The sequence below is a fragment of the Diadema antillarum genome, unplaced genomic scaffold (assembly GCF_040938485.1).
Source record: "Diadema antillarum isolate AM-2024a unplaced genomic scaffold, OU_Dant_1.0 seq00001547_RagTag, whole genome shotgun sequence".
Taxonomy (NCBI): domain Eukaryota; kingdom Metazoa; phylum Echinodermata; class Echinoidea; order Diadematoida; family Diadematidae; genus Diadema; species Diadema antillarum.
In genome coordinates this window covers 29,280-54,737 of record NW_027272276.1, presented here as the reverse complement: position 1 = coordinate 54,737, position 25,458 = coordinate 29,280, and the positions used below count along the sequence as shown (strand labels likewise).

At 37.1% G+C, this 25,458-nt stretch overlaps 1 protein-coding gene across 1 annotated transcript in view; it reads left to right on the top strand.

Annotated features, from left to right (window-relative positions):
* LOC139710605 (sodium- and chloride-dependent glycine transporter 1-like) overlaps positions 1–25,155 on the top strand; it is a 40,381-nt gene extending 15,226 nt beyond the window's left edge. The window contains exons 2-14 of the mRNA XM_071622528.1: positions 1,730–1,892; positions 10,612–10,743; positions 12,145–12,364; positions 13,405–13,537; positions 15,865–15,999; positions 16,787–16,890; positions 18,070–18,194; positions 18,526–18,638; positions 18,958–19,092; positions 20,408–20,507; positions 21,832–21,932; positions 22,733–22,903; positions 24,868–25,155. Coding sequence (XP_071478629.1) covers positions 1,730–1,892; positions 10,612–10,743; positions 12,145–12,364; positions 13,405–13,537; positions 15,865–15,999; positions 16,787–16,890; positions 18,070–18,194; positions 18,526–18,638; positions 18,958–19,092; positions 20,408–20,507; positions 21,832–21,932; positions 22,733–22,903; positions 24,868–25,155 — 1,920 coding nt within the window. The remainder of the gene's footprint in view (positions 1–1,729; positions 1,893–10,611; positions 10,744–12,144; positions 12,365–13,404; positions 13,538–15,864; positions 16,000–16,786; positions 16,891–18,069; positions 18,195–18,525; positions 18,639–18,957; positions 19,093–20,407; positions 20,508–21,831; positions 21,933–22,732; positions 22,904–24,867) is intronic.
* The last annotated feature ends 303 nt before the right edge of the window (positions 25,156–25,458 follow it).

The following is a 25,458-nucleotide window of genomic DNA, read 5'->3' as shown; positions in this document are numbered from 1 at the left end:
GACTCCTATCTTTATGACATCATTGGAAAATCTAGGAAATTGTCTGTTGACCCGTGGAGCTACGATTGTGTAGCTCCATGGTTGGCCCAAAGATAAAGGTGAAACAGATTGATCACACAATTGCAAATTTTGTAGCTGTCTGTTCACTATAATAGAAGGAGGTAGTTACATCCATTAAGGCCTGCATTTTCATCGCGTTCATGTATTCACTGACGTATCATGCGTTTAGTTCAAGGTGGATTACCCTTGATTTTCTTTTCTGCAATACAATGATATTTGGAGGAATTGTATATGGGCTAGAGGCTATATAATCTCCTTGATTGTATTTGTATGACTTCGCAAAACGAATCAAGAGGTCATAAATTTAGATAACGACTAGTCGTATACAGGAGCATGTCATAAAGACGCTTTTTGACCTGCATTGCTCTGATTGTCCCCGTTAATGACTCTGCTGTTTGATAGCAAGCGCACCAGTACTGTTCATTTTCAAGTAACCACGACTTTTCATGATCATATTTCTTCTTTCAAAATCTGATTTACATGTATAGTCAACGAACTAACAACAAACAAACAAATCTGAGTGTTGCAATAGAATGCCGTTTCACATGGTTTATATTGGTCTCGACTGTTTATTTTTCATCACATAATGTGGATACTCAGGCTAACTGAGCTTCATGCACGAATCAGTCGACATCCTGAATTATCAATTCAGTGGAGTTACATTTAAATTTAGTTCTATATTTTCAATTGCAGCAACCTATGAGTATATATTCCAAAGTTATAAAGCTTTCCTTTAGAAGTAAATCATTTCACACTCAAAATAAAAGAGAGTAGGACTTGAGCTTTGCTCAGAAACGTATATTTGAACACAGATGTCAACGAAAATTGAGTGAATGCGCTGTAATATCAGTACATGTAGAACACATCTGTAAAGTTTGATAATAATCGGACAATCCGTTCAAAATTTATGCTAATAGTTGTCTAAATTTGATGTACTGTCACTGTCAAAATTGCAACATTTCGTGACGAAATGAACGGACAACAATGTAAAACCAATATATACAGAGAAAATTCCACATACACGACATATTTATATATTTTTTATCCTTATAATGAAAAAGTACTATACACTTGGGTCTTTATGAGAATAAGGGAAAGATATCTTTCTTCTCACTATTTCAATTAAACAAGAACACATTCTTATCCCGCAACACAATCTGATAAGTTTCATTTATATAATCCTAAAACAGTGATGGCTCTGAAATCTGTCAGACACACCGGACTCGATGTTTGGAATTCTCTTTCTTCCGAAATTCGAAGTTTAAAATCTATATACTCTTTTAAGAAAGCTGTAAAAACAGTGTTACTTTCTGGATATCAGTAATTTCATTGTCATTGTTTGTGTATTATACCCGAAATTCTTTCGCAAAAATATCGACGCATTTATTCTATTACGTAATCATGTGACTGACCATGAACTGTATTAACTGTTCACCTGTACCTCGATAAGTAAACAATACAGAAACCAATAAATCAAATCAAAGCAAATATCATTTTTAACATATTATGTTCATAAGTATCAAGAAGAGGTAATTTTGTGAGAAAAATAAAAATATGGAATTGTGACCAAAAAGGTAATAATGGAGAGAAAGGCCTGCTGGCATTATCAGCCATTTGTGTGCAATATCTTGGCTAATTCCTGACGGTTTTGTGTTGACTCACCCTAAAGGCTGACGCGGAGAAGGCGAGTCTAGAGCTGAAGGATGAAGGAGGTGAGGAGGAGAGAGAACAATGGGGACATAAAATGGACTTCATTCTCTCCTCGGTTGGCTACGCAGTGGGGCTCGGCAATGTGTGGCGTTTTCCTTACCTGTGCTTCAAGAATGGTGGAGGTTTGTATACAACATTGTACTTTAAATTACATTTTCATCATGTGGTTCAACCAATTGTGATTGTTATTCAAGCCATTATGTTTGATGCTCAAGTAAACATACAGTGAATAAACGTTAAATAAAAACAAAGTCGACGTATAACAGATGGTTAGAACTGGGAAAAGGACGTTTGCAATGAAACAAAAAATCAAGGATGCACAAGTCTGAAAACTAACTTTCTCTAACATATTTAAGGTATCCCTTCGGTTCTTCTGGAGGAGTTTCCCTCTATGATGCCACTAATAACAAAAAAAAAAGGAAAAGGAATGTTATATACATGACTATAATAATACATTGTTCTGTGCTAATAAAATTGTCAATAAGCACAATTTCGAATACGATGTCTTCCATACGGTCCATGTAGCTATGAATTGTCAACTAGTGAGCTATTATTGGTCAAATCGTCTGTCAAAGACTACAAAATATTCTGCCAACATCAGACAAAATGCATTTGGCATCCTCGTTTCACGTTCTCACATGTTGTAAATACCATGTCTGATGAACATAATTCATTCGAATTGTTTTCTATCCCCGAAGAAACAATAGAGCACTCAGCTGAGCTTTAATGTTTAAACTTCAGAAATTTCCATAGCATGATATTTGCAGTTTCCATCTCCAAATCTGTTACGACGTACGGAGTCGCTGTGTTTTGATATAAAGCCAGTGTCATACAAGTCGTATTAGTAGAGGGTACCTATGTGTGCACGAAGTTTCAAGACTGTATTACAAAGGCATGTAGGAATTGCCATTCTAGGGTAGCTAAAATGCTGACACTTGCATGTGCCATGCCTTAAGAACCATGATACACACCATGCTATTAACATGTCACAGACAGGTATCGTTAAACATATAGTAGCGGTTCCATTTCAAAACCTGACAAAATTTCCGACTGAGTTGTGCGAAGCAAATAAAAGTATTGGAAATAGTATGCTGTCATTATCACCTAACCTTTGCACACTTATATCACCTTGACAATTAACCGCTTACTCAATGGCTTATTCTCATTTTGATATCAACGGAAAATAAGATGGATTATATAGCATCATGAAGGATTACTTCCTAGAGCATACATTATAGCGTTGTAAGTGGATAACAAGACTTCAATAACTCATTATTTCACAGTCAGTATAGGGCACTTTATAAAGAAAATACATAAAATCTCATCAATGTGTTCACAAGTGTGCACATTCCTTCGATTGCTTACCCTTTGTGTTAATGGTAATATTAGAACCCTAACCCTAGCAATATGTCAAAAATGAAAATTATTATGTTGAATTCTTTTTACATTTCATTTTTTCTCTTTTTCAACATCGCTTGTCATTCTGCTTGTTGTAGTCTTTTCATCCATCGATGACTGCACATTATTTCACCAAAACTTTTGAACGGATTGTATACGGGTTCTCCTCAAACCTCATGCCTGTATGTATTGCTGAAACTTCTGCTTTCAATGAAATCCATATACATTGTAAATTTCCTTCAACGATAAGGTTGATGAAATCAGTCTGTGATAGAATAGAATGTACCTAGACTGTTGCATAAAAGTTTTCATGTTATCAAAGTCACGTGCAAAATACTGACATATTCATTCCTGATAGAAACATTGTCATTATGATACACTGTCACTATCCGTAATTCTTGTGGAGTAGAAACTGTGACTATTGATTTTTGTGATTCATCATTCGGTAAAGAGGCCACTGCTATGACTGTACTGCACACAACTAAAAATGCTTCACTTTTTGTTACATCTTATAGTACATCGAATTCATGCCTAACTTTTTGATATCTCATGAAACATTTCCATTTCAGCATGTTTCATTCCATATATTCCATGGTGAAGGCCTGCATAATCACAATGTAACCTTGTGCGAAGAACACAATCAGGCTCAGACACACCCACCATGCCCACTCACTCATGCGCGATGTACATCTAACACATGAAGCGGATAGAAAACTTCACGCATGGAACCTCTCCTTCATTTTGCTGTTGTTGCAGCGACAATCTAGTGAGGTTTAAAGTAATTGCAACTCGGACGCTAAGACGACGTACCTTCACTGGTTAGATAATGGAGACCGCTGTCTCGCGCATATTATGCGCAACATCATTTTCAGCCGAATAGCGTCGTCTTAAATTTCGCGTCGCATGATTTAAAGCTCACCATATTCTTTGCAGTTAGACCCCAGTCGTCTTGTGCCTGGTGTAACAAGTCGAAGACACGCGATTGAAAGAATATCACATATCATAATCATAGAAATTTGCCAAAAAGATCCCTTAACTTGCGTCATCTGGTGAAGCATGTTCCTCACTAGAAGTTTGGATCTCATGAGAGTCGTTATACGAAATCTTATATTCACGAATTCTTATATTCACGAATTTTTATATTCACGAATTCTTGTATTCTCACATTTGACAATATTGTACAATATTTCTCTTTGTAGTATTTCAATATCATTTTAGACTTGTCTACGAAGCTATCAAATATTTTTTTTATCGGACATTTGCGTGTCAAATGAATTCTTTCACATCAAATCATTTCATACGCACACTATTGATCCCCCGTCTATACTCGACGTCTCTAGTGAATCCAATATCTTTTTTTTTTATCAATGAAATTTTACCAATCTCTCAAAGGCTGCTTTACCAAACACTTACATGATAAATGAAATGAAAGCAGATAATAAATTATGATAACCATTTGCCCATAACCGTTAAATTTGATTTTGGTTTTCCTTTTCGCCATAGGTTTTCAAGGTCAATTTCATACTTTTGTCATTCAATTTCACTTAATAGGCCCTATGCATTCAAATTCCCACAGCGCACCCACGCAAAAATATTCGGGCATTCAGATTCAGAATCCCAGCGATCAATTTTATTTATGGGCGTTCTATTTCGTTTTCGTCAAATCAAATTCACGCTTTGGCGTTCATTTTCCATTTCCTACTAGTGCATTCAATTTCTCGCGATAGTCATGTGATAGTCCCAATGAGCTTGTTTGGAGCGTTCATATTTTTATTTTCAGGCGATCTAGTTCCTACTTCGTGCAATTAATCTAACAAGGAAAATGGAGTAGATTTTTTTCTTTAAGAAAGGAAGAGTGGCATGCATAACCAATGAAGGCTTGCATATGTAATGTAATTATGATTGTTTAAAGGTTCTACATTAATAGTTCTCTGTTCATGTATTCTTTGTTTTCATCTAAAAAAAACCCCATAAATTGTAAGGTCCAAGCAGCGGTGCATCCAAACATCACAACGACAATCTAATCATATTTCTTGATGATACTGCATGCTGACAACGCCCAAACCCAAACCACATAATGACAATGCATCAACTTAAAGACAAACTGACACACAATGACCTCACACAAGTAAACCAATAAGATAGCAATAAACAACCACGTATACACTGTTCATGATTAATGCTCCGTCACTGACCAGGGACGCTAACCTGGAAGCCTTAAACCGCACATTACTTGAATATGAGACCATTCTGAAGCAAATCATTTTCACACAACAATATAGATATACAATGAACTCTTGAATGAATCCCATAAGGATTGGAACAATCATCTCCCAGCATTTCCACTGATTCCCACTGATCAGTTACTAGCCTTCCCCTTTAAGGACATGTGCCTGTATATTCCTTTTCGTGAAGCCCGAGTTCAAATTTGTCAATGAATAGGTTGAACTATACAGCAATTAAAAGAAATAATATTAATCATAAATCCCAATATATTCAAAGCTAAATGAAAAAGTCACACGTACAAGGCTCCAAACTAACCAAATCCAGTATTTTTTTTTTATTGAATACAGTTATTTGGAACATGGTTGCCTTTTCACGAATTTGAAAGACCGACAAGATTCCGTCGCCAACTTGATATGAATTTGAATGCTCATTGCTGAAATGCATGCTCTTCTCGTAAATTTGAATGCTCCGATAGTGAATTTGAATACTCTGATAATGATTTCAAATGACCGGATATTGAATTCATTTGATTGCTAATTCAGTGCCGCGAGCGTGGAATGCGTGAAACCAAATGTTCGAAATACTAGTAGAAACTCGAATGACAAAAGTATGAAATTTACTGGGAAAACCTACATTAGGGGCTGCGAAATTCATGACACCAACTTGTGCTTTCATCTCATTTCCCCCTCGTATACTTTTAGTTGCATCCTTCGTATTCATGCTAGACCTATGCCCTACTTATTGATAGTTTGCTAATCCATTGTTGAAAGCTGCTTGTGAAATAGGAAAATTCAATGATCATTGCCATTTTGAACTCGTCACATCGGCGTCGTTGTTTGAAAACTCTGTGCGCAAATGCAGCTCAAGAAATCAATCGCACGCAACCGTGCCCTACATTATTTGCTTGTATAACTAAGAGGACTGTGTTTAAGCAACGGAGTCCATGTTCCAGATTCACATTTCATGCCGCAACTGTCAAAACATTCTCAAGATCATTTTTTTACACTGTTGTGCCATATTTCTGTGTGAGAGATGTGGGCTGATTTAGGTTAATCAGTTGTTAGTATTGACTGTTCGCACGGAATACAAATACACTCACACCTACAAACACACACACACACACACACACACACACACACACACATAGATACATACATTTCTTTGGTTAACTTTGGTGCATGTACCTATTGGTAATACAGATACGATTATAGGTACCGTAATACTGACTATGACTTTCTTAATTAATGGCAACTACAGAAACAAAAGTTTCCTTACATATTCAACACTATGTCACCCAGAAACTGACTGAGGCCAAAACGTTACTAATGGTCCATTGATACATTATCAAGATTTCTTGTCTGAATGAAGATAGTGACTCTAATAGAAAAAAAACCCAATCAAACGTATTTCCATTCCTTCTCCTTGTTTGTCACTCGTTTCATCAAAATGTACCAATATCAAAGCTATTAGCAACCTAATTTGTCATGATTATTCAGCTTCTACGTGTTCTACAGGTCTGGTCCAGCTTTTTCTTTTCTAGGTGTCTCTTTCTCCCTCAACCTCGCCCCAGACCTTATTTTATCTCTGGCGGTGGGAGTCGTGAGATAGCGCTCTGTCTGCACACAGGCGGAAGCAGGTACCAAAATATCGATTATGAGGAGGAAATGTGTTTATGTTAAACCTTTTCAGTGTTTTATGACTGTGAACTATGAATGGTTGGATGGGTAGAGAAAGACAGATAGAGAGATGAATAAATCATTGGAGAGAAGCAGATGGATGAATAGGAAGATAGTGAAAGAGAGAAGGAGATTACAGGAAGAGAAGAAAGAGTGACTGAAATTTGTCCTGATGTCAATTTATGTGGTAAGAGCGTGAGGGAACAGGAGAGAGAAAATGGAAGAGAGAAATGATCAAAAGGTGACTAAAGATGAGAGGAGGAGAGAGTAAAAGAGAAGAAGATTAATTTGAAGGGATATCATTAGTAAGTCTGCCCTGTTCGTTTTTAATTTCATTGAAGAATCGTATAAGTACGTATGTTAAGGTCTGGTATGACTTTTAAAGTTTTAAAGATCTTCGGAAATGGGACAATACAATTTTGGATTTCATAACATGTGTATCAGAATGATTTGACATCGTAAAATGATTTCAAGTTTAATTCTCTTGGAACTGGACGTAGAGAAAAGCTTGATACAATCCAAGGAATTGAGGCCACGTGAGAATGATGTTAGCATGCCTGGTCAAGTCTTTCATCAAGCCGCTAGAATGTCTCATTGGTGGACCTTGGCATCCGCGATACATTGTTGTATGATATAGTTAAAATTACCATAGCCCCAAGTAAGAGAAATGATTGTAGGTCCAAACACTGACGTCACTTAAGGTGAAAGTTCTGATGTCGCCGTAATGAAACGGTTTATGTGGTTTTGCCTGAGAACCAACAGTGCTTTCATTTTCTTTTAATCGAGTTTCATATGGAGTGAATATCGACCGTTGAATACACATTAATAACTTAATGAATACGTACTGAACGAGTTCTGTTAATGGATACTGTTTCGTTATGCCAAAGGTTCGTTAATCCAAAATCGAAATAAGGTTTGTTACTACGCATCTTGTTCCAGTTTCGGATTAACGAACCTTCGGAACAAAGAACCTTATCTTTTGATAAACGAACTTTCGGAATAACGACTCACATTGTACTTTATATCACTTTTGGTCTAACGAGTCTTTGGAATAACGAACCCTAAATTCATGTTCACACCAACAAACATCTGATAATTCGGAAATTTGTTAGTTGCGAAAGAACGAACCTTCGGGATAACAAACATCATCCTCTGCAAACAGGTTATAGTTTTATTTTTTAATCCCATTTCTTAGATTTTGTATCGCAGAAGTAAGACGTAATCAAGGGTGCCAAATAATTATTGAATCAGGATCAGAGTCAAAGAGAGAAATTTCTCATTGATTTATTTTTATCTAGAAGAATACAAGTGTCACAATAGAGCAACGAAATAATCATAAAGATAATTCCACAATTTCTTACAAAAGCATACATTTTTCAGAATAAGTTCTGCAATAAAGCTTGTTCTCTTCTACCGGTATTGCCTGTACACAAAGAAGCCTGATTGATTATCTTTAAAACGATACCTCACTTGCAATAAATGGGTGTTTCTGGAATGTGCAAACCTGAGTATGGGGACAGATCAAATGTGAAAAGTCGCAACAATTCTATATGTAATGGTAATGTACTATTGCGATGAAAAGGACCACTATATAAAATAAGCAATGCTGAAATGTGAGCGTTTTCAAAAACTTAAATTTCCTAAACATTGAATAATTGTTAATGGTCAACCTTTATGTTAAATTCTAATCTGCTGATACTGAAGTGCAGTTTCTAAATCATGGGTGAAGCCTGGAACGTAATGATAATCTCACAATGCTTTCTTTTCAAGCATATGCCTTCTCTGAAAAGATATAAAATGGGGGATCATATACTTATATACTGTTTTGCTTTGTTCTGATTTGTTTCTTTCCTCATACTCAGTCGTTGTGCATTCCGCGAATGCAAAATGTCAACAAGTGAGTTGTCATCGTAAATTAACCACGCTTTCTTATGACGTCAGCTTTTAATAAAAATAATGATGTAGTTTCAAAAGAAATAATGATACATGAAACTGGAATTGCAGAAATTTGTTGAAGGGTTATTTTCTCTCTGTTGTATCCTGCTGTTTTAAGTCTTCTTTTCCTGCAATGAAGGCACGCTGTTACGACCGTATTTTGGTATTATTTATTTTTTGCAAATTCTTAACTTTTAAGAGAATCATTGTCCGATTTTCATCCAACTTCATTGAAAATACCACTTCTGCATTTACTGATATGTATTTTACATTTACTATACTAACAAGGAACATCATATTTCATGGTCATTTTACTTTGCGATGGGGACTGATTAGTAGAAAGCATTATTGACGAGCCAGAAGGATTCGTATTTATCTTACAATACGTGCCATATACGTATGTTTTGTTATATATCGAAGCCACGGTGAAATGGAAAATTGCTACTGCTGTTTTTGCAGGTGCACGTCACGAGACCGACATCCTCGAGTTATACAGCCCACGAGTTATACAGCCCACGAGTTATACAGCCCACGAGTCATACAGCCTATGAGTTCGACACTATGAGCAAACAAAGCCCGCTAGACCGACTTAACCCTAACTAGGGTGGGGGCTCCGAGCCGCCCCCCCCCCCCTCGACGTTCCGCGCGATGTATCGCTATCGCGAAAAGCTATAGCCGCGATGCTTCCTGACTTTTTTCTTTCGAGTCTCCCGCATCTTTTAGCACCAAATCTGCGATGCTCGGGTGTGCGGTTCCGAAGTTGCGCGTAAATATGTACATGCATGTCAGACCAAAAATTGCTCAAAAACCTCAATTCGTGTACAATTTTAATGCAAACTGTGCTTACAGGCCAATTTCATATAAGCATGATTATTTTGGGGTTTTATTGATCAAAATCAATTAATAACATATCTTGCGCGGAACAAAGTCGCGGACAAATTTCATCGAGAAAACAATGAAAAACATAAAGTCGAAAAACATAGAAATACATAAGAAAGTAAAAAACAGTAAAATACTTGAGAAATTTTTCCGATGGCACATTTTTTCGATGGCACATTTTTTTTTTTCTCTTGCATTTGCTAAGGACACTAAAAAGAATATCATTTGCACAAAAAAAATGTGCCTGTTTTGAAGTTTATTTAGTGATTTATACCAAAGTTTTTTGAAAAATAACTTCATGGTACATTAGATTACGTCATAGGCACTGTGTGTGCCAAGTGTCGTCGCGATCGCGCGGTCGACTGCCGAGATCTGGAGGGGGGGGGGGGGGCCTGGGAGGCCACCCCCCCCCCCCCGACTCTATCATCTACCTAAATAGCCCGTGTTGTATGTGTCGAACTCGTGGGCAGACCTAGCAGCGTCGGTCTCATGGCCCTTATTTGCCTAGTGTCACACTGTCCTACAGTGGGCTGTAGGACTCGTGGGCTGTACGACTCATGGGTGTCGGTCTTTTGGGATGACCCCGTTTTTGCTCTCTTTCCAAACAGGATCGTTACAAAGATATGGCCATCAAGAATGTGTGCTTTTATATCACCATACTCACTGGTTTAATTAAAGTACATGAGATATTGACGGGAATTTGATTTCTCCTCTGTTAAACCAACAGGTGCCTTCCTGATTCCCTATGTCTTCTTCCTTGTCATCGCTGGAGCACCGCTCTTTGTCATGGAGTTTTCCCTTGGCCAGTTCTCCAGTTTGGGTAGTATCGCCTGCTGGAATATAGCCCCACTCTTTAGAGGTATTTATTTGAAGAGTTTTATCGCAAAATGAACTAGTTCCATTCTTGTTAAGTTGAGATATTTATGATTAAAGCCTCTAAAAAGGAAACGATAAGAAAATACTTGGTATTTAACCATATATAGCTTCCAGGATAATTCTTGTCATGTTAGAAGCGAGGTATTACTGGAAAAGTTTTATTTTGCTGTATCTGATGATGGACTTACTTTGAAAATGGCGCTTAGCCTATTTTGCGATAAACTCTTCAGTTACCCATCATTGCATGCAGCTACTGTCTGGAGCTCCCAGCCATGACTATTAATAGCTATGGCTCGACATGTGAAGAACACCTTCTGATTCTTCTTTTCTTTTCAATTTTAATTTAGGGGAGAGCGGGGAGAAGTGGGACATTATTTCAAGTTCGCCGATTTTCTTCTTATATCTTTTATAGAAGAGATGATTACATTTCCTTTCGGGCTTGCATGAAGGTTCATATGGTAGGTAACATAAAGAGCTATAAACTGGGGGTGGCACTGTTTTCAATTTTCTGCAGTTAATAAAAAGAAAAAAAACCTTATTTTGGGGGAGAAGTTGACCCACCCGTGGGTCAAGTGGGACAACGGCAAGGGAGAAATGGGACGGTGTTTGTAAAGTGTGACATCCTATAGAAGTGTCGGAAATGCCAAAGTTGGAAGGCGTAATGAAACATTGGTAATGAAAACAGTCAAACATGCTTTAAAATGATCTTTATTTTAACAAAACAAGTTTGAACAACATGTTTGAAAATCTGAACTGTTTTACATGTAATGCTATTATTAGGGACAAATGGGACACGTTGTCCCAACTGTCCCTCACATGGCATATACATGAATATGTACGACTGCTCAGTAACCACGCAGGCATTTGTCAAAAACAAGTTATATTAGTTGCATATCAATAAGGCTCACCACCAGCTTCAATTGTGCCCTTGAAATCATGAATACAAAGACAACAGGTTAATTAGCCTGATTTCAAAAAATGTCATATTTTGGGGAAAATGTCAATAGCAATTTATACATACTTAGAATTTGCCGAGCTGCATGGCTTTCTTAGTGTGATGTATGGTTGCTAGGGGCTTATTGTAGATATAAGCCAATCGCTGATTGGTTGAACAGTTTTTGATTCAGAGAACGTGTCCCACTTGACCCGCGTCCCAACTCACCCCGCTCTCCCCTATTATGTGTGATATTGATGGAACGTCTACCAAACTGTGTCTGATTCATTATTCGACACCCCAAACTTAATGCGATGTGGAGTGGCACTTGAGGCGCCTTCATTGTTATGGCGTTACACAGTGTTAGGGCCATCGTGTGCAACATTGTGTTTTGGTCAATAAATGCTGATATAACATTGGTAATTCGAGTTCTTTTTACTTGTCATATAGGTCTGGGGATAGGCATGATTGTGGTCTCGACGCTGGTGGCTCTGTACTACAATGTCATCGTCGCTTGGACCATCTACTACATGGGAGCCTCCTGTCAACGCACATTGCCATGGTCAAACTGCAACAACTCGTGGAATACTGAAAACTGCTTCGACTCAAGCGTGCATAATGGGACTTTTAATGCTTCGCTATCGGTTCGACCAAGTGAGGAGTATTGGCTGTGAGTCTTGAATAAAAGTATTCCGTTGTTGTTGTTTTTTTCCTGCTAAAGACTGGCAATCCTCCGCACGCAGGATACTAAAGGGCCTACTCGTATACCATATATAAACTGTTTTTTCCAAACCGTGCAAACCGATCATGCAGATATCATCTATGTGGAAGTGACAGAGAAACTATACTCTATATGGCACCTTTCATGTTATGTAATAATGATGTAGCAAATGTCAACTGGAAGTAAATGTTCCAACCACGAACATGGCACACACGGTATATAATTTTCTACAAATTATTATTGATACTCTCAAGGTCAATAGAAATGAACGTAAATAAATGAAACATAAACATTTGAAGCAGCTCATGCGAAAATTCTGGTTCCATTCTGACGTAAGCAACAAAATCTCTCGGTGTCCTTCTTAATGATGGTTCACTGGCCTTAAACAGCGCCCTCATGGAGATCCACATGTAAAACTTTGATCCACAAACATTCTTGTATCCTTCTCTTCTTTCTATAAAATAAGACAAGAGGTCGTGTCGTAGCTTCCTTTAGTTATTGCTGGAATGCCAGAAATACTATTATGCTGAGCTTTTTACCTCATCAAGAATTTGTGCAATAGTGGTAGTTTGAGCAGCCCTCTTTTTCACGTTGTACTGTGTCGTCTCTATAACGAACATGGTTATAACGAAATCTTCGAGACCAAGAAGTAAAAATTCAGGTCCAAAATTATAATCTATATATCATTATGTACTTTACTGTTCGGCTATAACGAAATTTAGATATGACGAGAGAAGATTGCTTCTTCCGAGGAATTCATTACGACGAGAGTCGCCTGAAATAGTCTTATGATTGCCCAGCGTCGTACAAACATGCATCGCAACCAATTGACGACCAATCATTGCCATAGATTAGAGCAGTTTCATTCGTTAGAGAAGATTTACGCTGTTAGTATCAATCATAAGAATAAATTCTATAAGATTTAGACAATATAATTTGCAGTGTTGTCTTCTTCATTTGATTCATCTTGTGTGCTTTTTGTCCTTCAGTTATCGCGTGCACCGCATCACAGACAGTATGGAGGACATGGGGTCAATGAACTGGGATATGTTTGGTGCTTTCCTGGCAGCTTGGATCATCGTCTATCTCTGTATCATCAAGGGTGTCAAGTCAGCTGGCAAGGTGAGCTGTTTCCTTTGTCAGCAGTCACGTGAAGGCAAGGAAGGTGTGGAAGGTGAAGGGAAGATGTTCTCTCCGATTTCAATGACAAAACCCCCCCCCCCAAACCCATCAACAATAACAACAACAAAGCAAAGCGGAGAATCTCGTTTCTGACAACTTTTGAAATTAATGCACGTATCTACAGTATTTCTCATTTCCCCATGTTCAGTTGATTGAAATAATAAACGGGGAATATTTACATGTAGACCCTACAGACATGACAGACAAAAAAGATTTGGTTGCCCTGAGACAGTTCATGAAAATCGTCAATGTATCTTATGCCACCGTAGTCTCCTGTCAGATTTCAAATCAAATTTCGCTGCATAGTTTTCTTTAGTTTTGTCTTATACCGCTTTCACAAATACAGTCTCCAACTATTTGCATAAGAACAATGCGCAGCATTTACAAGAACACGAGAACCAGTAAGACAAAAGCCTGGAAAAGACGTGTCATTTCATATGAAAAAGTACACATTCCCTGGACTTGTTACTGACATATGCCAAGGGTAATATTATTCCCCCTGCTTTCTGAAAGAGATAAATGTAGCTAGTTTTCATTATTCAAGAAAAGTGAAAATAAGTTGACTTTAACATTTTCTTTATGTCTTATTGCTCAATATATCGTATTACATATGTGATGTTATGATCTCATCCTGCGGTCTCGTCACCAAAAATTCAAAACTTCATAATTTTTGAAGGATTGTCTAATATTTCTTAAACTTTCATTGATGTATTGTAATAATATTGCTGCATTCACTCAATCAACATGCATTCTTTTTTTAATAGTTTCATTCCCCCTGTTTTAGTTCGTTTTAAAGTCTTCTTGTCAATAACGACTATACAAATTACTTGACAATTTTATTTGTATCGAAATGTTTTACACCGAAACCAGTAATGTAATTCGTCACCACTTTTAAAGGACAAGTCCACCTTCATAATAACACATGTGGATTGAGTGAATGCAGCATTATTACTAGAACACATCCTTGAAAGTTGGGGGAAAATCGGACAATCCGTTCAAAGATTAAGTTAAGTGTTTTTTTTTTAGTTTGCGAGAAAAGTGAAAATATGTTGAATTTTCTTTACATTTTCTTTGTATCGTTGTACTCATGTCACATCACAAGCTGTAGTAGTCTTCCCATGCACTAGTGACTGAGCATAAAAATTTAAAAATACATAACTTTTGAACGGATTGTCCGATTTTCCTCAAACTCTCACTGAATCACCCCCCGACATTTTCAGCGACCATTCTACGGCGCGAAACTTTTTTTTTTTTGACCACGCCGCTCGCTGACTTTTTACTTTCAAGTCTCTCACATCTTATGACACAATTTTCGCGAAAGCACTAGTGCATGCCGTCAACACTAGTGCCTTGTAATTGATTTCTGTTGACTTAATCCACCAAATATTCTCATATCATTAGATTGCAAAATAAATGTAAATGTACAGGAAATTCCACTTAGTGTATCCTGAATTTCATTAGTTCTTGTAGATGTCCAATGTGCTTTTGAGGCTTTGTTCGAATAAACAAACGTGCCTCTGAAATACCTTTCGGGCATTTGTCAGAAATGGGATTGAACGCTCCTTGAAACTTGCCAGACCGTGCACGCCACTATGGTGCCGTCTGAATTACTCTTATTTGCTCTGGTACGATACACTATGTAATGCATTGTGCTTTCTGCGGGCACGGCTTAGCGACTTATTTTGGACTGTACGCTGTTCCTTGAAATAAAAGATACTAAATATGACAAGATTTGCTGCAGAACAATAATTTTCGGAATCTTATATGTCGGCCTACCTCGATCATGCGACGAACACGAAGTACACCATCAAACAAGAATCTTATATCAACACTTTCAAGGAAAGGAAAACAGCTTGTCACAAGCTAACCTTCAGGACATATTCCAGGGTATCAAAAGAAGAGAAAAACAAATTAAGAGGAAAAAGGACCAAAAACATAAGGGAACAGGCATATGTGAACCATGCTATTCCCGAAGCCAAAATGCTGGTATATTACAAGATATAGACGTAATTTGGTGTTACTTTAATTGCCACAACACCTGTCTACCGCATCCGGTCAAGAGATCATGTACGCGTAACAGGATACAGGAATGCTACCTGATTAATCCTTTCCCATCCCCAAACGACGGGTATCGATGGTAAAGTCCATCGTTAACCCCCACAAATACACGTAATGAGCTTGTGCACGCAGACACTTCCAAAATTAATCTACTCACAAGTAGATTGGAATTTTGGTAACTCGCAATCATTTGATTTTCTCCTGAATAGGTGGTCTATTTTACTGCGACTTTTCCTTACTTGGTTCTCCTAATTCTGCTAATCCGAGGAGTAACACTACCCGGAGCTGGAAAGGGCGTGGCCTTTTACATCACACCAAAATTTGAGAAACTCTTGAGTCCAGAGGTATGTTGTATTCATGTTTCTGTGCGTTTCATACTTTTCGTTGAAAATCTCAAAGATTACAGTCATGTCGACAAACAAATTGCCTTTATTACCACCGCTGAATATAAGAACCTCCTTAGGCCTTCAGGCATAAAGTTAGTATAGAACCTGTAACAATACCAATAACAAAAAAAAAATGTTATACGTTTACAGCTACCTCTATAGGAAATATACAGTCATCAGTCATGGCGGACAGTAGCAATAAGCAATTATAGATTTTTGCACTTTGATATCATTACACACTCATAGCTTTCCGGGGACGAAGAAATCATCTCACTTTAATCAAAAAAGCTTCTACAGAAAGAGTAAGGGAGGTGGTCATATACACATATTGTCCAGTGCATATTATTGTAGTAATGTGGCGACGAATCGCAAAATAAACGTAAAGTCGTGATACTTGTACTTGCAATGACATTGAAACAAAAAGTAAGAAAATAAAATGAAGCATAATATTGCTAGATCCGTACATATCGAGTGATTTTATAAAATGCTACACTCTCACCTAGTTCCCTGTGTTTGATATCATACCCTTGATTCCTATGCACGCATCTATCTCCGAATCTTCAGTTCAGTTGCAATAATTTTTAAGGACTCTAGACCTTTTCCATTAGTTCTATGATAAGGCACAAATATTTAACAGGTGTCGTAAGATACAAGCACGTTAAGTTGCCTTTTATCGTTTGCTGGTGTGTCAAAATGTTGATAGAATAATACGGTATTTGCTCATCTCATCTTCTTTCCTGAACAGCCATGGAAGGATGCTGCCAACCAAATCTTTTACTCCCTCGGTCTTTCTTTCGGCAGTCTCATCACCTTTGCGAGCTACAACAAGTTTAAAAATAATTGCTACAGGTTTGTAGATATTGTTGATATTGACACAATGGCGTGATGAATATTGAATTTGCCATTACTATTTCATTAATTTAGTCAGATTTGGCAAAGTTTTGGCCAAAGATTTGAATAAATATTATTGTAACTAGTTTTTTTGTTGTGCAGCAGTTACAGGCAAATTAATTTGACAGCAATAGCTAATTTACAACTCGATAATTTTAGACAAATGCAATAACGGCAACAATCAGGATAGAGTTTCTAGTCTTAAATGTCGCTTTCGGCTACAACAGTAACTTTTTTTTGTTATTGTTATGTATATAGGCCTATATGTACTGATATATACGGGAAACGTGATTTTTTCCTCATCATGCTTATTCTCATTTGAAAAAAAGTGAAACCCATGAAAAAAATGGTATTCAGGGCACGTACAGTCTAAGCACAATCTGCTATATTTTGCAATTGACTAAAGATCTCAAGACACCTAGCCAACACTAAGTCGTTTGAATTGGGGTCGGAGTTTGGGCGTTACCTTCGTAGTATGACATGTATGAAAGAGAGTCAGCACTATGAAAGGCTGATTAAATGCACCTGCGATTTTAAATGTGATATTATGAACATATTCCTATCACATGAAGAGTTATCTTCAGTCCGTTCAAGTTAATTTGCAATTAAACGCGCTTAAAAAAGAAAATATTAAGAATATATGGAATAGTTGTAATCATATTAAACTTCAAGAATCTCAACTGATTGACAAACTGTCCTACATCGACGTTAATTACCCTATAAGCAACTCGACGCAATAATTTCGTTAATTTGAATAATTTTAAGAATAATTGTTATGCAACAAAAGACGTATTATTGGAAAGGTTTTACTCTGTTCAATTTGATGATAGACTTTGAGAAGGATTTACTTTGCTATCTAATGATGGACTTACTTATTCCTCTTTTCAGAAATGGCGCTTAACACGTTTAGTAAAAAAAAACAAAAACAAAAACAAAACTCTAATACAATATACTGTCACACGATGCGTACCATATACATACCATGCTGTGTACATCAATTTGCATACACTTTTGGCGGTTCTTCTGCCAGTGAATGGAGTGAGGGAGCTCTGACAATATGCGCCGTGCATATTGTTTTGTTAAAGTGTGAATTGAGATGCAAGCTGAAGTTCAAAAACATTCTTGTACTACCTCTAGGGACGCCATCATGGTATCTTGCATCAACTGCGGGACGAGTATTTTTGCTGGCTTTGTGATCTTTTCTGTGCTTGGGTTCATGGCGTATGACAGCGGACTTGAAGTTGAAGACGTGGTTGATTCTGGTAAGTTACTTTTCAGATCTATGTACAGCATAAAGAAGATAAAAGGAATCAAATAACACAAAGATACTTAAAAACAAGGAAAGGACTAGACAAAGGAAGAAAACTGAGTAGAAAAGAAGTAAAGACGAAACGTCTAGATCAATATATGCAGTTCAGATAAGAGGAAAGAGACCAAAGGAAGATGATTATTGGGAAGGATTTTCAAGGTACATACACAGAAAAGAAACACTGGAACCATTTTGCATCACAGAAAGATTATTTTGTTCACATGGGAACGCACTGTTTGTATCGGTTGTTCTTTAACGTTTTCAACTTGATTGACCTGGTGTAGGACCTGGCTTGGCCTTCAAAGTCTACCCGGAGGCTCTCTCCCGTCTTCCTCTGCCGCAACTCTGGTCTTTCCTCTTCTTTTTCATGCTCCTCACGCTTGGTCTGGACAGTCAGGTACGTAGCAAACCCTTGTATATATTACCTGATGAGACTATAGCTACCTTGGACTTATTGTAATTAACCTCACTTGCTGCCAAGACATCGACTGGTTTAGGTTATCAACAAAACATTTCTGTGATCAGTTTTCAAGGCTTATTCCCTGTCAACAAAGTTAGATTTTCTGTTTTTAGAATACAATTTGAATGGCACCTTAATTGGCATAAGTATATTTTGTACACTAGCCTTAAAAAAATAAAGGAGAATATATATCGTTCGCATTACAGTGTTCTGAAATTCATATTGCTTCCTTAAAATTCTATACTTTGATTTGTAGTTCGCCATGTCCGAAGCTGTGATCACAGCCATCAGCGATGAACTTTCGCCAGCCGTGAGAAAGAAATGGAAGTGGGCTGTAACTCTTGGCGTCTGTGCAGTACTCTTTATCACAGGTCTGCCTTTGATCATGCAGGTATGTTATCATATTCCAGAAAGTTGTTAGAACTGAAGAAATTACAAGAGTCTTTCTAGTCTATTCAGTGTCTGTTTATGGTACGGCGAGATTATAGCCATTGTTTGAAAACGAACAAGAGGATGAAGAGCGTGGAATAAATGACAATAGCAAAAGCTGTTTTGTTTATTGCGAATATCATTGTTGCTATATCATTGTTATCAGTCTGAGAATTTTTTTTTTTTGTTCCTTCAAAAAAAAAATTGAAACTGTCATGTGTTTTACAATATCCACAAAACTCGTCTGGAATAAACATTGTTGCTCTTTTTACTAGCAATTTTGGACAGGGTTCTAAGCGTTCCAGTGAGAACAGCAACATAAAACACCAAAAATGGTGTTGGTCGTAATCAGTATAATCACATACTACAGTAAGCAATTTGAGGCGCTAATGTCAGGAACTTACACCTTTCTTGTTCATAAAACTCTGACGTGTTTTCCATTTATTTGGCAACTACAAACCTTCTACCCTTATACCCCAAGGTCGTTAGTGCGAGGTCGGTTCAACGAAGATATCACAATTTTGATGCGAAGGGTACAACTCATCTTATGTAGACATCATGTCAAAATAAAAGGAAATCTTGTAGAGTTGTGAGGTGGTGTATATTATTATGTCCTCCAAAGCCTTTGCAGTTTGTCCTTGTATTGTTTCGTTAAAAAGAATATGTAATAAAGCAAAATTCTTTAATTTACTTAGGTTAGATATGGACGAATAATATGGACATTCCATTAGTTTGATATACAGTAACGTGTACGATAGGCCCTACATTGTACATACACGTATACGCCAACTTAAACATGCGTGAAATTGCCTTTTGAGGAGTCACTGTGCCTGTAACACTTCTGCATTTCAAATAGCATTTTGCTTGGGTGGCATATCACCGAGGATCAAATTAACACTGCAGAAAAGCTCTATAGTAAAGTAGCATAAATTTCATTTACCAGCCTGTGTAAAGTCATGCTCAATCGTTTTTTCTCATCACGCATAACCACTACCAGCTTTCTTGTTCTTCCTTTGTAAATAGAGTGAACTCTATGATAATGTTTCTCCACATTCTCCTCAAAAAAAGTAGCTAAGACCAAATCAAAACCTCTTTCTTATAAGTTTCACAAATTTCCCCCGAATTCAGTAAACGCTTCATTTTTACACATTATTCAGAACAAAATTGATATGCTCCTTGTAATCATTTTCTCCTTTATTCTCGACTGAAAATTCCTATTGACGAGGATGATGTAAATTGTTAATATTGACAATCCGATATATTATCTTGTTTTTCAGGGTGGCCTTTACGTGTTTACATTGATTGACTGGTACTCCGCCTACTTCTCACTGTTTGTCATCTCATCCTCTTACTCACTGGTGATCACCTACGTCTACGGTAAGATGAACATAATTATTTTTCTTCATTTCTCGAAGTATGATGCCCTTTAAATACCTTCCAATTAGGTTATACCAGACTTGGGTAGTAGAGTAGAGCTGCCAATGGCTTACGCCTATATAAATAATGTCTGATTTGTCAAGAATTGTAAGGTGGTGACGTTCATACATCGATATGTTTTCAATTTCTGGAGACTTTTAGTGAACTTTTCTTTTGTTAACAACAATGTCTCGACATGATGGTGTGAAAACCACCTGCGTGCTTAGTGCTCATACACATCAAAGATATCATTATGAAGGAAAAGAAATGACCCGAGATATTGAATTCAAGTGCACCTATATCATGCACTAAACGTTAATACTCTCGCACAAGAAGGTTAAATATGAATTAAGCCAGTGAGAGCCTTTTTGCTTTCTTGCGGTTAGTTAACTGGATAGTGGGGAAGAGATTACTGACGTTCATCTCATTTATTCGAATTTTGTGTGCATGAAAACCTTGCATATTGGGCTGTACAAAGCTGATTGGAGGCAAACTAATACAGATATGAAGTAATGGGTTCGCTATGCCACATTGACTTCTTTTTCTTTCTTTCTTTTTTTTGGCTTTATACGATATGCACATTTTTCTTTTTTTTTTAGTTAGTGAAGTAGTTACTATCCTGTTATCTTCATTATCATAATTGCTGTCATAGATACTAGTGTTATATTTTGTAAAGCCCATATCAAGCATTTATGGTTTATGCTAAAGAGCCGGGTCGGGTTGCTGGATCAAAATTAGGCCAAGAAAAGCAGCTGTATGGTGTCCTCAAAGAAAGTCCATATCACAGGATGAAAATCGATCGAAATATACAAAGGAAATAAAAAGAGAGAATAAAACGTAACATAACAGAATTAGAAAAGAAGCTCTGAGATTAATGTAAAGAAACAACAATGATTAACAGAGAGAGAATAGAAGGGGAGGAATTTGGAATATGGATGAATAATAGGCAAACCTTGAACGAATTTGGAGATGAAATAAAAAAAAATGAGAGACATATAGAGAAATGAATATCAGGATAAAGATTAACAATAGTAAAACTCTGTGTAGACATTCTGTTTATCTCGCTTATAGCTCTATCAAGATGAAAACAAAAGAAAGTCTCAATAAGACGGAGGAGTAGGCCTATGGTACTTGGAATAAATTTGCTAAAAAATTGTATCATTGATGACAATTTTATCGCTACCCGACTGTTTAGCCGTGTTACCAACATGATTAGACTGTTCTTTTGTAATGTGTTCTTTGTGTCCTTTTTTTATTTCACTTTTTTTTTTTTTTTTTGCTGCAGGCATTCGACGTTTCATAAAAGACATCAATGCCATGATCGGATACGACGTCTTCATATACTTCCCAATATGCTGGGCCTGTATTTCGCCGTTGGCTATGCTGGTTAGTGTTTTCAAACTTTCTCTTGTGAGGAACGTGGCAATGAAATGAACCCTTCACATTCCACATAATACTGATTCCCTGCGGCGTAGCTCTATACGTTTGATGATAGAATGCCCGGTTACAATGACATGACTTGGAAATAAAGCAACGTAATCAGTACTTGTTTAAACCATGCATCACTTAAAACTTGAAATATGTTGACCGTAATTTAGACAGAAAGATTATCCTACCTATTAAAAAAAAATATGGTAGATGTAAGAGAATAAAACTATCAAGCAAAAACACTGACATTGATCATCCTAAATAACATATTGATGAAGTTAAACAGTCAGTTAATAAATGAGATTACATGTAGCTGTCTTAATACACTATAGTAAACTGTGTCTGCGAAACGTTTGTTAGGCAAATCTCTTGTGAATGTGGTGGTAATGTGATTCTATTTTTCAGCTTGCAATCACGTGATTGTTGCATACCATCGGTTTCGATACAGCGAGGAGATAGCTATATGGCTTAATTGATCAAGTTACTACGTCTTTGTGGTGAAAGCTGCAATCTGGAGTTTTTAAAAGCCTTTATTTTACCCTTGATGTGTGCTGTCTCTATACAATCTGTTCACTTTAATTCTAAGGTACTACATCCAGCTTTGTGTTCTAATTTTTCTTCCCTCTTCATGGTCGATTGTGCTCATGAGCAATATATTCTACGTTGCCCAATCAGCGTGCCAATCGTTATATATTTTGTTCAATTCAATTCTAAGGTATTGCCTTTAGCTGTGTTTTTTTTCTTTCCTGTTCATATAGTCAATTGTGATCATGAGCTTTGTATTCTACGTGCCTGCGTATTACGGTTCCTACGTGTTCCCTGACTGGGCCCAAGCCATAGGCTGGTTGATGGCTTTTGCCTCCTTCCTCATCATACCGGTATACGCCACCTACGCCATGGTGTTCAAGGCCACGGGCTCCTTCAAGACGGTAATACGCATAACCACAATACGGAACTTCAAGAGTATGATTGCATCCCACTGTATTCTGTTTTAAATGTTAAATTGTCACATATTAACCCGAGGTCTCTGATGCATTCATCTCTACAAAATGATTCGAGATGTGTCTTGTCATTTAGTTAGTAGACGGCTGCAAAGAGTAAAGAAAAGCTATCCATACTCTTATAACGAATTATTAGAGGAGATATGCGATACATTAAATACGTGCAATTTATCGTCAATACGTCATGAGTATTGTGATAATCCCATCTTAGATTAGCGTAATTTCACATCACTAAATGACAAAATTGTCGCCATCAAAAATCATTTTCCTAAAACTATGCATAGTGACCATAGTCAACTGGATCTTTTTTTTTTTGGTTGTGGCACAGATTCAGGTGTAGATACGTAAATTGTTAGATGTACATTATGGGGGAAAAACTTAGGGAAAGTTCTCTAACAAAGGCTAAAGGTAAAAGCAATTTTCAGTACATTTGAGCTTAAATTTTTTTTTTCGGTCACAAATTTCTATCAGTTACTCATGGAGTGTATGTATATATATCATATAAATGTGTATATACAGTTGTATGCGAGAGATAGTTCCGCAACGTCCGCCTCAAGTGTAATTTCTTTCAATATATACATAGCTTTCTCCCCATATATATATATATATATATATATATATATATGTATGTATAATATACATAATATATATATATATATATATGTATATATATATATATACATATATATATATATATATATATATATATATATACATACATATGGGGAAAAAACCTAAAGATCAATCTGGGTAAGTGGTCAACATCAATGTACTTTATCAAAGTGTAATATGAACGGTCACGTACGATCAAGGGTAGAAAGAAATCATGGTAGGGGAAGGTATAGAGGAATCAAGTTCAAGTTCAAATTTATTCGTTTTCTCCACAATATTATATAAACATAAATCTCACTTTCTTGAGTGACAGAAACAATTCATGTAATTTGTACAGAGAAAACAACAATAATAGAAAAAAAATAACAGTAGCGATACGTTGCAATAGTTGCTGAGGTAACGAAAGTGAAATAGTTGTCAATATAATAATGCACTGTGTGAAAAAAAGTATTATGACTCAATACATTTGCGAATAGTGAATAAATGCAAAATCGAAACTTTTCTGGTGAGTGTTTGTGTGTGTGTGTGTGTGTGTGGGGATGGGGATGGTGGCAAGGGCAATGCTCGTAACTGGGTGAAAGAATTATCTACCCCCTTCTACGGGAAATACGTCGGGGCATAATTCCAGGATGTCCTGAATTTTGATGTGTTCTATTATCATTAATTTTTTCATTTCTGGTATCGAAGGATTTTTGTAAGAGAGAGTCAAGGAGGGAGGGGAGCTGCAGCCCGTCCCCCTTCTTTTCAGTTCCGCGGCCAGGTTTCTAGGACAATATATATCCCAGACCCATTCCGCTGTTATGACCTTAACATTCATTCTGATCCTGAACCTAATCCTGACCCTAACCCAAAATTTAACCCTAACACAGATGACGTTATTTGGCTTTACCCGGAAAATCACAACTTACTAGGACATCAGGCTACCAATCATATTCATGGGACTGCAATAAGCAACTTTTCATATCCGATATACTTATAGAGACGATGAAGCAGCCTAGTTCATTCTAGAATTATAGGCAAACCTTGAACGAGCAATCTACTCGATATTCAGATACGATTTAGGGTTCAAACATTGTAACACCAAGACAAATAGCCTTTAAGGTTTCATAATATTTCACATAAAAACTGACGTTAACACTTCCCGGTTACTGTTACCTGCCCTACCCCCATTAGTGTCTTCTAGGGATCTCTTGCTTACATTCTCACTTTTATTGTTTGAATAAGTTAATTGGATGTGTATAGCAGATTAATTATTTTTTTCTCTCTCTTTTCGATTACAGCGTTTCCTTTTCCTCCTCAAGCCCTCGTGGGATTGGGGGCCTGCTCTCAATGAAGATCGCATTAAGGCTGGTTACCTACCATTCTCTCCAGGCCGTGGTGGTGCTCTGCCCAATGACTATAGTGGACCATTCGCTTCACAGATGGACACTGCGAAATATGCGCCGTCTACCGGAGTCACTATTACCAGCGACAAATCTTACGAAGGGGACCGTGGTGTCGAGGCTACTCCCGACACAGCATCAAACGGGACCCCGCCCCCTGATTACAACACGGTCACTTACCAGTGATTTGGAACACCTTCAAAAGTGTAACTGCACCATTTCTAAGACAATATGTTTAGTTGAGGTTTATGAATACTTCCATTAAAACAGATGACAGGTAACATTACAAGCAATAAGACATATTTTGTCACAACATAATAATTACAGCAACATTCATTGAAAAATACGAGAAAACAAAATAATTACAGTGTAACGGGACATGTGTTTTGGAAGGGACAGCCTTATGTCTCTGAAAGACAAAAATTACTTCGACGTTATCATGTATTATGTTATTTGAATACTGTAATTTGAGAATGAAAACAATCCCAT